This window comes from Temnothorax curvispinosus, unplaced genomic scaffold (genome assembly GCF_003070985.1).
Source record: "Temnothorax curvispinosus isolate PA1 unplaced genomic scaffold, ASM307098v1 QBEX01009387.1, whole genome shotgun sequence".
NCBI classification, from domain to species: domain Eukaryota; kingdom Metazoa; phylum Arthropoda; class Insecta; order Hymenoptera; family Formicidae; genus Temnothorax; species Temnothorax curvispinosus.
In genome coordinates this window covers 6,233-22,857 of record NW_020219167.1, presented here as the reverse complement: position 1 = coordinate 22,857, position 16,625 = coordinate 6,233, and the positions used below count along the sequence as shown (strand labels likewise).

General features: G+C 35.3%; 1 protein-coding gene and 1 long non-coding RNA gene across 2 annotated transcripts in view; one reads left to right on the top strand and one right to left on the bottom strand.

Moving 5' to 3' along the window:
* LOC112458941 (AP-1 complex subunit gamma-like) overlaps positions 1-16,625 on the bottom strand; it is a 53,972-nt gene that overhangs the window by 31,879 nt on the left and 5,468 nt on the right. The window contains exons 2-5 of the mRNA XM_025022782.1: positions 16,135-16,267; positions 9,344-9,687; positions 9,028-9,194; positions 8,639-8,749 (exon numbers count right to left, since the gene is read on the bottom strand). Of these exons, the coding sequence (XP_024878550.1) occupies positions 8,639-8,749; positions 9,028-9,194; positions 9,344-9,687; positions 16,135-16,267 (755 nt within the window). The remainder of the gene's footprint in view (positions 1-8,638; positions 8,750-9,027; positions 9,195-9,343; positions 9,688-16,134; positions 16,268-16,625) is intronic.
* On the top strand, positions 7,075-8,697 carry LOC112458942. The gene is made up of 3 exons (XR_003041258.1): positions 7,075-7,458; positions 8,315-8,442; positions 8,613-8,697. It is a non-coding gene; the product is annotated as an uncharacterized LOC112458942 (long non-coding RNA).

Here is a 16,625-nt window from a genome sequence, read left to right as displayed (position 1 = left end):
CGTGTGGAGCCACCTATCGAGATAGGCCCTCTTTGATTTCTTACAGTACTTAGGTTGCTACTCTCCACTACTAATATAAGATAATTTCTCCGATCTCCTATCAATACTTAATTGGCCTTACGACCCTAAATTCTTACATAAGTACAAGCAAAATCGGATTCTAATAATAGGAGTTCTGTTAGAGTGGTACGCCTGGTCGCGAGGCACGAAAAAAGGTGCGGGCAGAGGTCACGAGATTGTACGACTGAGTCAAATATATCGAGTAAGCATATCCTCATTGCATAGTAATTATTTATCCTAGGTACTATAAAACATGGTGTCAGAAGTGGTTTTCCTCTAAAAAAAAAACAAAAAACCTAGAGACTATTAGTACAGTAGTCTAGTACAATAGTCTAAAGATTCGTGCCGAAAAGTCCTTTCTTCAGAAGTAAGGTTAGGAGACGCGCTATGGAAGAAAAACTGACCGAGTTTTTGGCAGCGCAAACGCTGCTTATCAAGCAAATGCAATAAAGCCAAGACCAGGAATCGAAGAAAAATGCGGAGTGCCTAACGAGCATTGAGAAAGCCTTCACTGAACTGAAAAATCAGATACAGCAAGTCGAGTCGAACATTCAAAAGGCTGCAGATTCGAGCCCTAGGATACAGGACGTACCCAACACTTATCTAACACAAAACATACCGTGGCCACAATCCTTGGAGGTAGAGGTCGGAGAGATTAACGAGAACTTTGACCTCTTTAAAGAAAATTGGAACGCATATGTAATTGCGTCAGGGATTGACAGATGGGGACCTCAGAAAGAGGTAAGGAAAATAAACATTCTACTATCTATTATAGGCGATAAAGCAAAAAAAAAGTTTTCTAACTTTCATCTGTCAGAGCAAACGCAGAGAAAACCTCAGCGGAAAGAGTGCTACAGATTGTCGGTGAAAGAATAAAATCAGATCGGAATTTATTATATGACAGGTATATATTTCATTCATGCAACCAGCAAGACGCTTATTTTATAAGATTAAAGAAGATCTTAGATGTATGCAGATACAATCAAAACGTGACGATAGAAGAGATGTTAAGAGACAGATTGGTTTTCGGAATCAGAGACGTGAATTTAAAAGGAAAGTTTGTTAAAGAAGATCCTACAGCGTTAACTCTTAATAAGTTGAAACAAGCATGCAAGGTAAAAAAATTGACAGATCAGCAACTCAAGACGCTAATAACAGATGAAGTCAATAAAAAAAATACCAAATAACAGCAAAGAAGATAAAAAACTGTGTAAATTCTGCGCTAAAGAACAACATCCTTTCAAGAAAGAGCTGTGCTCGGCATGAGGTAAGGTATGTTCCAACTGCGGAGGAAAGAACCATTTTTTACGAGCATGCACGAAGGCCAAGATAAAGCCACAACAGAGTGATACAAGTGAGAAGACAAGGAAAAGCAAAAGGGTCAGAAAGAATTGACAAAGAGAACAAAAGCGAGGAAGAGACATCAGAGGAAGAAGGGATAGAAGCTCAAATTCTAAAGATTTCGGGCATAAACCAAATAAAGGACTCAAAGAGAAAAGGTCGTGTTAAATTAAAACTCAAATTCGGAAAGAAGTGGTAAGAAGTATTTTGCGATTTAGACATCTGTTCGGAGGTCAACATTATTGAATTTAAAGAATACTGTAAACTCGCTAAGACATCGAATCCATTACTCAAGCCTTCTAGCGATCACTTAAGAGGCTTTGGAGGAAGCAGTTTCAAGATCGACAAAGCTGAAACAAACCAAGCTCTTATTCAGGACAGGCTAGAAGCAGAGCAGATAATCAAAAAGCACAAGTTAGTTTCCCAGGGATACGGATTAATACCTGGAGAAGTGGAGTTGGAGGTAGACGACAAAATAAAGCCGGTAGTGCAACGAGCACAAAGAATTCCAATCTGTATCCGGGAGGATTTAAAAACGGAACTGGAAACGTTATAGAAAGAGGGTATTATCGTACGAGAAACAGGACCAACAGACTGGGTACACAACATTCTGTTAGTTAAAAGAAACAGTTTGCTAAGAATATGCTTAGATCCAGTGCTCCTGAACGTAGCTTTAAAACGCCCACATTTTCAATTCACAACGCTAGAAGAGATTCTTCCGGAGATGGGACGAGCTCGTGCATTTTCTACAGTGGATGCAAGGAAAGCATTTTGGCAAGTTAAGTTGACTGAAAACAGCAGCAGGTTGACAACCTTCTGGATTCCATTTGATCGGTACAGATGGAAAAGACTTGCATTCGGCTTATCTGCAGCGTCAAAAATCTTTTCGAAGAAAATGCAAAAAATCACTTTCGGTCTGGAAGACAGAGATCCTAATAGATAATGTTGTAATCTATGGGTGCGGCGAAACCGTGGAAGAGGCCATAAAAGATTATAACAAGAATCTAGAAGCACTGTTACTCAGACTGGAGGAGAGAGGCTGCAAGCTCAATGAGAACAAACTTAGTCTATGAATATAAAGACTCAGTAAAATTCTTTGGCCACGTGTTAACTAGTGAAGGCTTTATGCCAGATAAAGAAAAGATTGAAGCTATAAAGAATATACCAGCGCCTCACGACAAAAAGGATCTGTTACGTTTTTTAGGCATGGTTACATATTTAAGCAAATTTATTAAGAACCTGTCATCAGAGACAGACATCCTTAACGAGAGAAGATACCATATGGAAATGGACTTCAGTTGAAGACAGAGAGTTTGAGAAGATCAAACTAGTAGCTAATATCGATAAGCAGCACTACTTTAATCCCCAGCAATCTGTTACGATAGAATGCGATACAAGCGCGACCGGTCTTGGTGTACCAGCATATCAAATGGACCGCGTCATAGGTTATGCTTCAAGGACTTTCACGAGAACAGAGAGAAACTATGCCCAGATAAAGAAGGAAATGCTAGCCATCGTGTTTGGTTGTACAAGATTTGACCAAATAATTGCAGGTAGCGTAAAGACCATAGTCAAAACATACCATAAACCTTTGATTTCAATTTTCAAGAAACCATTACTTAAAGTTCTAAAAAGACTCCAACTCATGCTGATGGCTTTGCAACGGTATAATCTTGAGGTATATTTTGTTAAAGATAAAGACAACGTAGTATCGGACACCCTTTCAAGGGCTTCAGTGAGGAGCGATATGATTCCAAAGAAGATACAAAACCACAACATTTTCGAAATCGAGAAGGATAACAAAGTTTGCAGAATGATAGAGAAAATTAACATTCATAGATCCTTGCGTATTGTGCCGGAACGTGTGGACTACATTAGAGACGCAACGAGAAAAGATAGCACCATGCAGCGGCTTAGCCGCCATGATCAGTCATATACATCATATTTATATTATATTTATTTTGAGCTTTAATACTGCATATCTCGAAAACTAAAGCAGTTAGCCCTATAAGATCTATATAATTTTTTGTTCAGCGTAAAAAATACTACCAGAAACCACAGTCAAATCAAGGGGCACTAGTTCGTGTTCTCCCCGTGTTTGGCAATCCCGTGATTAAATACGCAAGCCAATAAGAATCGGAACGATCGATCAGTCTAACCGATATTTGTATCGTAAGACGAAACACGTTGCGGAATGAATCTCCAAAAGTCAAATATTCTGTGAACGTTACGAATTGTTTCAGCAAACGATTATTAGTTACTTTCCATTTACATCAAAACTCAGATAATTCTCACTTGTGACGTCATAACTCAGTTAAATGCACGTTCCTTTTGGATGCTGGCAAGTGAGATTCAACTGAGTTTTTATCCACAATCAAGACCGTGTGCTTTAATGAATCTAACAGACTCACATTAAAAATGAGGCTATGGACCTGTATTATTATATGCGATAGCTTTGTCACCAAAATAAGCAGGTAAATACAAAAGTTGCTTTCCATTTACACTCAAGTGATCTGAGTCACTCAGTTATGTGAATATTTTATACTCAGGTAAGATATGTCATTTTGTGCACTTACCTGCTTATTTTGGTGACAAAGCTATCGCATAACAATACAGATTCATAGCCTCACTTTTAATGTGAGTCTGTTTGATTCATTAAAACACACGGTCTCGATTGTGGATAAAAACTCAGTTAAATCTCACTTGCCAGCATCCAAAAGGAACGTGCATTCAACTGAGCTATGACGTCACAAGTGAGAATTATCTGAGTTTTGGTGTAAATGGAAAGCAACTAAAATAACATATCTTACCTGAGCATAAAATACTCACATAACTGAGTGACTCAGATCACCGCGGAAACACCCCTACAAAACCCCATCGGGGATCTTGTATCCGAGTACAAAAAATTAGTTCGCGTGCTTTTAACAATTCCCGCAACGTTGTGTACAAATGAGAGATCATTTTCGCATTTAAGATTATTAAAAAATTATTTGAGATCAACGATGCATCAAAAGCGGTTAAATAATATTGCGATATTATATACGCATCAAGATCTTGTAGAGAGATTAGACGAAGAGGAGCTAATCAATTCATTTATAAAGAAAAATAATATTAGAGCAGCTACTTTTGCCATGTAAATAAGTGTGAATATTTATTTCCACCCCCCCCCCTCTCCAAATGTCCGCCGGCTACTCCATACACTGAAAAATTTTACTTCGCCGGCCCTGTCAGGACGTGTACGAAGACTGCAAAGTTTACTTCAAGTACAAGGATGAATTAGCTGCACAAGATGATCTGGTCTTTAGAAACGACAAAATCGTCATACCATTCGAATTAAGGAAAACTATGGTGACTTTAGTACACATCGCCCATACCGGCGTGGAAGCTACGCTAAATCTAGCCAGAGAAAAAATATTCTAGCCGGGCATGTCGGAGCAGATTAAGCAAAAGATACAACACTGCGAAGTTTGCATGGAATTTAGGGATTCACAACAAATCCACCTATGCAGTCATACGAGATTCCGCATTATCCGTTCCAGTATGCGTCTATGGATGTGTTCTTTGCGGAATATAAAGGAAAGAAGAGGAAATTCCTTATTACAGTCAACTATTATTCTGATTTCTTTGAGCTGGACATCCTATCAGACATATCAGCGAAAACACAAGTTTACACCTGTAAGAAGACATTCAGCAGACATGGAATATCACTTAGAGTATGTAGCGATAACGGCACCAACTTCGAAAACAAGCTGATGTGGAATCTGGGACAAGCTTGGGGCTTCGAGTTAGTGACTTCGGCTCCAAAACATCAGCAGAGCAATGGTAAATCAGAGGCCACTGTAAAAATTGCAAAAAAGTTAGTAAAGAAAGCAGAACGAAGCGGTCAGGATCTGTGGTATATGCTGCTGCACTGGAGAAACACGCCCAATAAGATAGGATCAAGCCCAGTACAAAGACTCTATTCCAGAAGAACACGTTCAGGAGTACCCAGTTCCATCAATAATTTTCAGCCAAAAGTGATAGCTGATGTACCTACAAAGATAGAGTTAAACAAGGAGAGAAGCAAATTCTATTATGATACAAAATCGAGGAATCTTCCGGAACTTGAAATAGGTCAATCTATTGCTGTACAACTCCACCACGATAGAAGTAACGCTTGGGACCAAGGAACAATTGAGAATAAACTAAGCAAAAGAGACTATATAGTAGAGGTGAACGGCGCAAGATATTGAAGAAACTTGGTACACATCAGACCGTTTTCCAAGGAGAACCATACCGAGATGCCTGCTGAGTTAAGGGACGGGTCAAAGACGGTGAATACAGCAGCTAAGAATCACAGATCAGAATCTCCAAAGGATGCGTAAATAGACATCGGATCATAATTTCAGAGGAGATACGTGAAACAGGAGATATCTAACGAAGAGGAAGGTGGACAACTTTCGGATGAGACGATCGAGCATCGGGAAGAACATAAGCAGGAGGATCATTTAAGTATTTCGCCGGAGAAAAAAGCAAAAAGCCCGCAAGCCGATATTAGATTAAAGAGAATTCGCAGATCTCCGAAAAGTTTAGAAGATTATATACTATATAAATAGACAGTAATCTCAAGTCAGCTTTTTTTTTAATTTTATCACTTTATTTAAAAATTCTTTTAAAAATTAAAAGCAATAATAATATATGTAAAAAAAGAGATGTTAGGGTGGTACGCTTGGCCAGGAGGCGCGAGAAAAGACGCGAGATTGTACGACTGAATCAAATATATCGAGTAAGCATATCCTGATTGCATAGTAATTATTTATCCTAGGCACTATAAAACAGTTCTAATGGTTAGAAAATTGTCAGAAAAACAGTAATTAATTGTAAGTTTTAATTATACATTTTCCAACGTTTACATTGCCTTTGCACATTGAATCGGATATACGTAGTCTGTTTAAAAAGTAATGAGATTAAATTTTTTTCTCAACAACTAGTAACACTGTCAAAACGAAACTGCAGTGGATCGAAAGCTACTTTTATACTCTACTTTCAGTTAAAATTTCAAGTCGATAACAATAACACTTGTGATTCTGCAATCATTTGTATAACAGTATGTTTGAGTGACGCGTCACGAAAATGGAACACAAGAAAATCGAGCAGCGTTATGTGAAGTTTGACACAGCAAATTCTGTGTCAAAGGAGGGATGTCAATAAGGCCGTCAGAATCGCTCCAAACTGTGGTATTTTTTTCCTACCGATGTAGCTCACAACCTCCTAGAACCGTTTGCTGTCCGAGCAATTCGAGGCTGAGAACGGGCAACTTAAAATGTCAAAAATCAATGAAGTTTTTCACATAGTGGTAGTGCCGGTCTCATTTCAGCATGTCATTGTTGGGAGGGAGGGAGGGAGAGAGGGAGGAGAGGGAGGCAGGGGGAGGGAGAAAGAGAGGGAGGCAGAGGAAGAGAGAGATAGGAAAAGGGAGGGAAGAGAAGGAGAGGGAGGCAGAGGGTGGCTGAGAGAGGGAGAGGGAGGCAGACCTGGTCCATCCCGTCTGGTTCCCGTCATTCTCTCTCTCTCTCTCTCTCGCTCTCCCTCTGCCCCTTTCTATCTCTCTCTCTCTCTCTCTCTCTCTCTCTCTCTCTCTCTCTCTCTCTCTCTCTCCCCCCCCCTCCCTCCCTCTCTCCCTCCCTCTCAACAATGACATGCTGAAATGAGACCGGCACTACCACCATGTGAAAAACTCCATTGATTTTTGAGATTTCAAGTTGCCCGTTCTCAGCCTCTAATTGCTCGGACAGCAAACGGTTCTAGAAGGTTATGAGCTATATCGGTAGGAAGAAAATACCAGTTTGGAGCGATTCTGACGTAGGCCAAAAAACGGCCTTATTGACACCCCTCCTTTCAGAATAACGTGACAGAGAAACATTTGAAAACTGTTGACAGTGAGAATGATTAGTGATCAATTAAATTAAATTTGAATCACCAAATTGTTTATGTCATTGTTGGTCCAGAACGGGATTCATCTTCATAATTTCACCGTCATCTAAAAATGCCTTGTACCCGGGATAGAATTTGATCTCTGTAAGTCTGTTTCAACTTCTTAAATGTTCCCATCGAATTGTCCTGGAGTTTGACATAGAATTTGGTCGCATAACGCTGCTCGATATTCTTATGTTCCATTTTTGTGACGTGTCATCCAAACATACTGTTATACAAATGATTGTAGAATCACAAGTGTTAATGTTATCGATTTAAAATTTTAACTGAAAGTAGAGTATGAATGTAACTTTCGATCCACTGCAGTCTTGTTGAGAAAAAAATTCAGTCTCATTGCTTTTTAAACAGACCACGTAAATGCTAAAGACATAAGAAACAAATATTTTTCTACATGTAGCACATCTTATAAATGTACTCGCTGCAATTATATTTTGATTGTCGATTACAAAACAAACTTTATTCGTATTTTCAAATAAAATTTCTTTCGATATTAATTTTGAATTTCCTTAAAGTATAGAATTTTGTACCTGTTAGAACGGTCATTTTTACGAAAGATATGTGTATAACATTATCATATTATTTAAGAAACTTGTAGAAAATGGATGAAATTTTAAAAATAAAAGTGAAAATATTTCTTTTATTTGATTATTGTTTTATACAAAATATACTAAAAAATATAGGATAAGTAACTAAATATATGCCAAATATTTATTTCTATGTAATAAATAAAATATACCTGCAAATTAAATAGTTAAAAAAGAAATAAAAAAATAACAAAATAAAAAATAATAAAATAACGTAGGTTTCGATTCAAGGTTTCTGCTATTACTACTCTTGCGGTTACTGATTACGTCATAAATCAGTTAAATCACTTATAACGCTGCTTTCTTTATGTTTTATAATCTACAATATCGATATCACTGATTACTCCAAATTTCAGGCATAAAATAATACTATTTGCAAAACGCATGGGACGAAATGCTCGAATATGAATCAACTTATTTTCCATGTAGATTCATCACGTGCAAGAGCATAAAATCGATGATTAGTCAACCATGCCCTCTTCTTGTAAGTATTTCTAACTTTTTACAAGTTATATATGAAATAACTTCATAAAAAGCAGCTTTATGGAGTTTTGTTTTACAATTAAAGTATATAAAAATCATCATATCGTATTAATAATGTTAATTAATTTAAACATTTTTCTTCAAATAATTGATCAACTAATTTATCTTCAGAGAAAGAAGAACTGTAATTACTTTACCTTGAGAGGGTTTGCAATCAGCATAATCTGCGTAATTGCGGATGGAGGGAGGAATGGATTATGCCCTGGCAACTTTGTTCCAGAAGGCGCCTGCAGTCTACATTTGCATTTCTATGCACAGTTATATAAAATTGAAGTTGTAAAAATATCTGTTTAATTAAATAATATATAATTTCTCGAACAATTTTGAAATTTATAAATCTTTGACTGTTAACATTTTTAATGTTAAGAACTTAAGACTGCCATTCTCTTGTCAGATTTTTTAACATTAAACTTATATTCCAAGAATTCTTAGAATTTAAAATGTTATATAATTATAGAACCTCGTCGAAAATTCATATATTTAAATTCCTAAGAGATTTAGAAAATTCTAAATCTTAAACATTTACCTTGGGTACAACTGCTTGAAATAAATAATTACTAAGTGGCTTTGCGTTTTTGCTCATTGTAGTAATTACTATTACAGATACATCTAATCTAGGGCTATCTTGAGCAAAATGAAGCACCACACTAATGTCATTTCTTTCCTCAATTACCGTTAGAGGTGGATTTATTCCTGTAAAGTAGTTGGCATTAGTTTCTTGAAATAACACATATACAATAACACATATATAAAAAGTAAGAAATGTAAGTAGAATAAAAAAATAAAAAATAAACACAAAGGTATAAAAAACAATATTATAATATATAAATTTATCTAATAACCTGGTTTAATGTCTTCAAGGCAGATTGTGATATCAGTCAATGGTTTGATTTCAGGCTCAGTATTTTCTGTCTTCGACATACCGTTACGTAATTGCATCATTTCCTGCTGCTGTATTTTTGCATTCATTATTTCTGAATTACTACTTTTCTTGCATAAATCAGCAGTTGCGTTAAATTGTGACGAATTTGAGGGTGCTAAAATGTCCATATTACTATTTTTTTCACAGTTTCTTGTATATGGCTGTTCCATTGCGTTATGTTGTGACATGTTATTAGAATCGTAGGATAAATTTTGTTTTCGAATAGGATCATAGATACTTTTTGTCACATTACTGCTTATTTTGCTGCAAAAATATCAAATTTTTTCTTTTAATTAAAATTTTTGGAATATATCATTTATACAAAGTGAGATAGCTAAAGTGTCAAATTATTTTGTCTATTAAACAAACTATTTTAACAAAAAATACTTTAGATAATTCTTCAATATTGAGGATATAGTAACATTTAAGGAGGTTCGATGGCTTCATCGGAGGGAGTAGTGGGACGCGGGGGTTCTGGAAACAGCGCACTAGCGTTTGAAGTAGTGGGAATGAAGGGGATTGCTCTGATTGGTCGCCGCGTGTATAATGCGTGCTGCTGTTCACGTCGTTCACGACCATGACAGTCTATGCAGACGAAAAATCAAGCAATTTATGCTTTAATAATTAATTTTTCTACGAAATGTGCGGTAACCTTCCCCTTTCTTTCGCTCATTTATTTGTAAATTATTAAGTTACATGTGCAAATTTCTTTTTCTTTATCATTTGCATTTTTTCTTGCACTTATTTCATTCTGAAGGTATATGCAATATGTCATTTCCCATAAAAACCATAAGAACCTATGTTAAAAATGCAGCCAGTTTCATGCAATTTTAATATGTTGTTCTGGAATGCAAAATAGAATTATGTGAATTTTTTGGGAATTTTTCACCGTCCCGTTTTGAAATAAATCTACTCCTAAAATTGTACTTTTTAGGTTTTTGGAGTAGATTTTTTTCAAAACGGGACGGTGAAAAATTCCCAAAAAATTCACATAATTCTATTTTGCATTGCAGAACAACATATTAAAATTTCATGAAATTCTCTGGATTTTGTTGTAGCCATCGAACCACCTTAAGTAATTTTGAGTGACTTTGTGAAAGATGCATCAAGGTCACCTTGAATTTTTTTGAATTCTCATTTTTTATTGCATATTCTTTCAGTTGACATTAAAATGTTTCAAAATCGATATGATTAAAGTTTTTCATGAACTATCCAAACTAGTCACAGAAGTAACCGCTAGTAATTACAATATCTGAAGTATGCCTGAATATGCCATGTGGAAGCTAGATTGGATTTATTCGTGTGCGCGCACGCACGCATCACATAAACTGTCAAAAATTCCCATTTGCAAACTGTTTCTTTACACTTTTGTTAATCTATTAATGTTGACAATTATATATAATTAGATTTTTTTTAAACTTTGTTAATTAGTATACTGATATACTCCAATTTTCTGGAAAATATTTTTTTAACCATCATTATTAGAATACCTAGAATATAACATTTCCTAAAAGTCCCGATTTCACCATACTGTGTGTACGATATCCAGTGTACTTGCAATTATCAATAACTTTTCGAAAAGTCGATATTCTTAAAAATGTTTTTTTAACTTAAGGTGCCTTTTCATGCTGACGCTCGACGCTCATTTTCAGCGGCAAGAAGGTCGCATGACCACAATTGACGCCGGCGTCAATTGAAATTCATGAAAAGGAAAACAGCGTCAAAATTTCGGCGTCTTCGCGCTGCTTTGGCTTTGACGCTTGAAGTTGGAAAAATCCAACTTCTCTTTCTTGACGCTGGCATCATAAGTGATGTCACGTGACGTCGCTCAACGCTGTTTTTCAGCGTCCCATGAATTGGCACCTTTAAACGCGCGTTTTTTTTTCAATTTAAATGCCAGAATGTCAGGAACGCGCCTATGTCATTATAATTGCGATTAATATTTAAAAATAAAAGTTAATTTTGGAAAAAGCCCGAGTAGTCCTGACAAAAAAACGCTATTTGCTTCCAGAAATTACTTTTTCTTTCAACGTTGTATTATATAAAAAGTTTAATCATTTGCTGAAGGTAAAAGATGTAATTTTTCAGAAAAAAATAAGAAGTAATGATTTCTTTAAAAAATACAATTGTCTATACGTGACAAAAGTTGACTATGACAAAAAAGCACTTACATCACACATGGGTGTAGTACACCCAATATTTTTTTTATTGACATGCTATACTACTAAACGGTAGATAAGGCTGTGCAGGGTGAGGAGTCGTAGAGGGGGAACAATAATTTATTTATCTTACTCCACTTTGATTCCCTAACTTTCACTATATAGAAATGGCGAGTATTTTAATAACAAATGTGAGTGTGCTACACCCACAGTGTGGTGTTCTAGGGTTAAAGAACATATCATTATATAAATACTTAAACTTGTGAATGTAACAATAGTGTTTCACCTCATAATGTTAGTTTTCGTCAAAAAATAAATTAAATCTTTTTTAATAAGAAGATAGAGAGTAAACGAGGGGCCGATTATGTATCTTGAAACGAGATAGAAATTACAATAGTGAATAGATTTAGTAGATTTCGACAAATGAAATTATAGGAACCCTAGTAAATTTCCTCACTTTTATAATTTTTACCTCGTTTTAAGATACACAATTAACCCCCTGAACTTTATGTTCACCAGATTTAACACTAAGGTTGCTTGACCTTAACCCTAGAACACCACACTTGGTGCAGCATATCCACGTTTGTTATTAAAATTGACCGTCGTTTCTACATAGTAAAAGTTAGGAAATCAAAGTGGAGTGAAGTAAATAAACTTTTGTTCCCCCTCCATGACTCTTCATGCTGCGCAGCTTCATCTGCTGTTTAGTAGATGTATGGCATGCCAATAAAAAGAATATTGGGTGTGCTACACATATGTAGTGAGTGCTTTTGCGTCTTAGTCAACTTTTGTCAAGTCCAAATATATTTTTTAAAGAAACCATTATTGCTTCCTCATAGAGGAAGCTTTGTTTTCCATAAACTTCGTATATGGACCTTGGATCGCATATAAAACTAGATCTAATCAATGTTTTTTTAGTTTTTAATGCCAACCTGTTCCTTATGTTCTAAAATGTCGAAAAATCGCTATTTTAAAAAATGTCGGTATGTGTGTATGTATGTGCCAAATTTACCGAAATTTCTATATAACTCCAGAACTAATCAATCAAATCTTAACAAATTATATATGAAATAGGGGTAGAAAAAACTGAAGAATATAATAGAATTAATAAAAATTGCTAATAATAAAGGGGTTACCGATTTCTGTATAAAAAAACAGTCAAACTTACCAAAATTTCTATAACTCAAGAACTGATTAACTAAATTTAAAAGAATTATATATGAAATAGGGGTAAAAAAAACTGAAAAATATAATAGAATAAAAATTGCTAATAATGAAGGGGTTACCGATTTCTATCTAAAAGAATCTACATGATTCCCCCAATTTCCACAAATTTTGAGATATCAAGCTTAATTTTTTTTTATGGATAGAGTATCATTAAAGGAAGATTGTTAGTGAATTTGGCGAAGATCGGTGAAGGGATTACCGATTTCTGCTTAAAAAGTGTATAAGATGTACATGTAATTTTATAGAGTAATATTAAAAGAAGGTTGTTTTGAATTTTGCGAGGATCGGTGAGAGGGTTACCGATTTCTGCTTTTTAATGATACTCTATATAAAAATACATATATAACTAATACATGTAACTTTTAAGCAAAAATCAGTAACTCCTTCACCGATCCTCGCCAAATTCAATACCTTTCTTAAATAATACTTTATCCATCAAATCCAACTTGCACATTTTTTAAGCAGAAATCGGTAACCCTTTCACCAATCTTCGCGAAATTCAAAACAACCTTCCTTTAATGATACGTTCTATATATAAGATTACATGTAGAATAGAATTTATTTACTTCAGCTTTACAAAATTAGCCAGGAAGGGACTTGGTTTACAATTAAATCTCTCACTCATCCATCCATATCATGCGTACACTCACTGCTCTTTTAAACTAACCTAACTACTTAAACCTGAATCTATCACATCCTTATCTTTGGCTTAATTTATTTCCTTTCTCTTTTTAAATTCCTTCTCCCTCTTCTTCCATAATTTCCGCAACATCTTACCCTTATCTAAATCTAGTTCATCACTCCACAGCCTTTTCCACTTCTCCGCCCCGTCATTACCTAAATCCTTAAACCGTACACTTGCTCTCTGACATTCCTCTACATAATGTTCCATACAGTCATTGCCATCGCCGCACAAAATACATTTTTTGCAATCTTCTTCTAACTAATATTTGTTTATTTCTTCCAAATTTTCGCATCTCAGTTTTACTAAAGCTCTCACATCGTCACCTATCCTTACCCTTTATAAATTATCCTTCTTTAAATATTCCGGACCTCCAACTAACTTATAAGATTACATGTATAACTTGTACACTTTTTAGGCAAAAATCAGTAACCCCTTCATCGATCATTGCCAAATTCAATACCAACCTACCTTTAATAATACTCTATTCATAAAAAAAAGTGTGCAAGTAGAAACTTGTACATTGCTCCCTCATAGTTTTTAAGTGTGCAAGTGGAAACTTGTACAATGCTTTCTCATAGTTTTTAAGTGTGCAAGTGGAAACTTGTACATTGCTTTCTCATAGTTTTTAAGTGTGCAAGTAGAAACTTGTTTAAGTGAGCAAGTAGAAACTTGCACATTGCTTTTTTATAGTTTTTAAGTGTACGAGTAGAAACCTGTACATTGCTTGCTCTATGAGAAAGCCAAATTAATAAACATCTACTAATAATTATGCATAAAAAAACAGGCTTCCTCATAAATGTTCGAGAGCGCGCGGTAGCGCGGAATCGCGCGAGGTAAAGAGACAACCACAAAAAGAGCAAAGATGAACAGCAAGTACAGAAAGCAATAAAGTATATAATGTTCAAGTAAATCAGCTGTATACAAGTTCTTTACAGTCCCTTTCAGGTGAAGAGCCGTGAGCGCGCACAGACTTTAGCATGGCAAAAGCGGCGAGCGGTTAAGCGAATGCGAAAATGCGGATGGCGAAGCGAAAAGCGGTTTAAGCGGTATACTAGCGGTGATCTACGAGCGAAATCGATCCCGCTCCGAGGCGGCGGTCGTTTTATCGTCTCGAAAACGAGCCTCCCTCCAGCCCCTCCAGGCTAATTGCCGATAATTTCGGGGAGGTGATTGGCCACCGGCGGCCTACGTCACCGTGCATACGTCACCGTTTCAAGTGACGACCCGAGAAGATCGTTACATGTTTGCGCTCGTTTTGTTTGTAGCATGAATCTTTCTATTGTGTGAGCGCGGTGGCTTGACTTTATTTGTGCCCTCTGTCAACTGAGGCTATGTTTGCAAGCAATTAGCGAACTTTCTAGAACGCGAGCGATAGAAAGATCCATAATTCGACAACGCTAAACTTTAACGTCGACAAATTTAATGTTAACGAGGCTGCTTGAAATGCGATTGCGATACCGCGTTGAATATTTTATCCTTTCGATCGCTAGAATGCATATGAGTTGCGATGACTTTACTTCCTGAAAATCACGCGAGAATTACGCATGATCTCAAACACTCATAGAGAAAGCAATGTACAGATTTCTACTTGCACACTTAAAAACTATAAGAAAGCAATGTGCAAGTTTCTACTTGCTCACTTAAACAAGTTTCTACTTGCACACTTAAAAACTATAAGAAAGCAATGTACAAGTTTCCACTTGCACACTTAAAAACTATGAGGAAGCAATGTACAAGTTTCTACTTGCACATTTAAAAACTATGAGGAAGCAATGTGCAAATTTCTACTTGCACACTTATTTTTTATTTGTTTTTGAAAAAACATCCTTTACGTTCAACAAATGATTCGTCTTTTAATACAATACAACATTAAAAGAAAAAATAATTTTTAGAAACAATTAGCACTTTTTAGTGAGTCTAGAAATTTCTACTCAAGCTTTTTCCGAAATTAACTTTTGTTTTCAAATGTTAATTGTAATTACAATGAGGTGTAACTATAACAGACGCGTTCCTGACAGTCTGGCCTTTAAATTAAATTAAAAAAATAAAAAAAATAAAAAAATATCAACTTTTCGAAAAGTTATCGATAATTAAAATTACACTGAGTATCATACACCTAGTGTGGTGAAATCGAGACTTTTAGAAACAGATGATACCACTTTTGAAAAATTCACTATCATCACTTTTCTGAAATGGAAGCCAATTTTTTTTAACATAAGTTGTAGGTCTCGAGATAAATATTTATAACTCAGTAAAAATAGTTCATGGAAAAGAATTTAATATCTACAATATCGTTTTGAAAAAGTCTCAATATCAACAAAAAAAATATAAAAATTGAGATTTTTAAGTTTGAAAAAATTGTAAAATTTTAAAATGATTTTGATGTGCCTTTCACATCCATGTCATAAATGTTAATATCTGACATCCGCCCTACTTTTGTCTAAAGAATTTTGTCGAAGTATTTTTTTGCTAAAATACTTCGATTAACAAGTAAAATAACTTAACACTTTAGCTATCGTACACTATATATAAAATAATGCCTAGAAAATTGAATGAAAACCTTTCTACATCAGAGAGAGATTTCTTGTTTTTAATCATTTTATTTAGGGTTTAAAATTCAATATCTATAGACATACTTACCCTTGTGACGAACGTGTACTTGATACTGTGCACGACAAACTTTGTTTAAGTAAAGTTTCTCCCAATTCATTTAATTCTTCCAGTGCTTTTGCTTTACTGTCTATTTTTTCTTCATCAGTATTGATAATTTCGTCTACGGAATATTATTTATAAAAATAATACAATAAATAAGCATACATATATAGGGTGTAACCAGATCTATGGAACAAAGAACGGTAATTATGCAGTTTAGGGGAAGCACCTCCGATGACCTTGACCTTGACATATGTTGTCAAGGTCACCCTCCTGAGTGACCTTCAGAAGGTTTTAGCCGTCGCTCGTTTTTTATTAAAAAATTATAAACAAAAAAAGTTTCGAAAATATAGCAGTTATTTTAAGTACTGAGAGGCATAAACGACTAATATTACGTTTTTCTTTAAAGCAGAGAATACTTTATTTTGCGAGAAAGTCGCTGCTTTACCAAAACACAACATTTAAAGCAGTAAATTGTT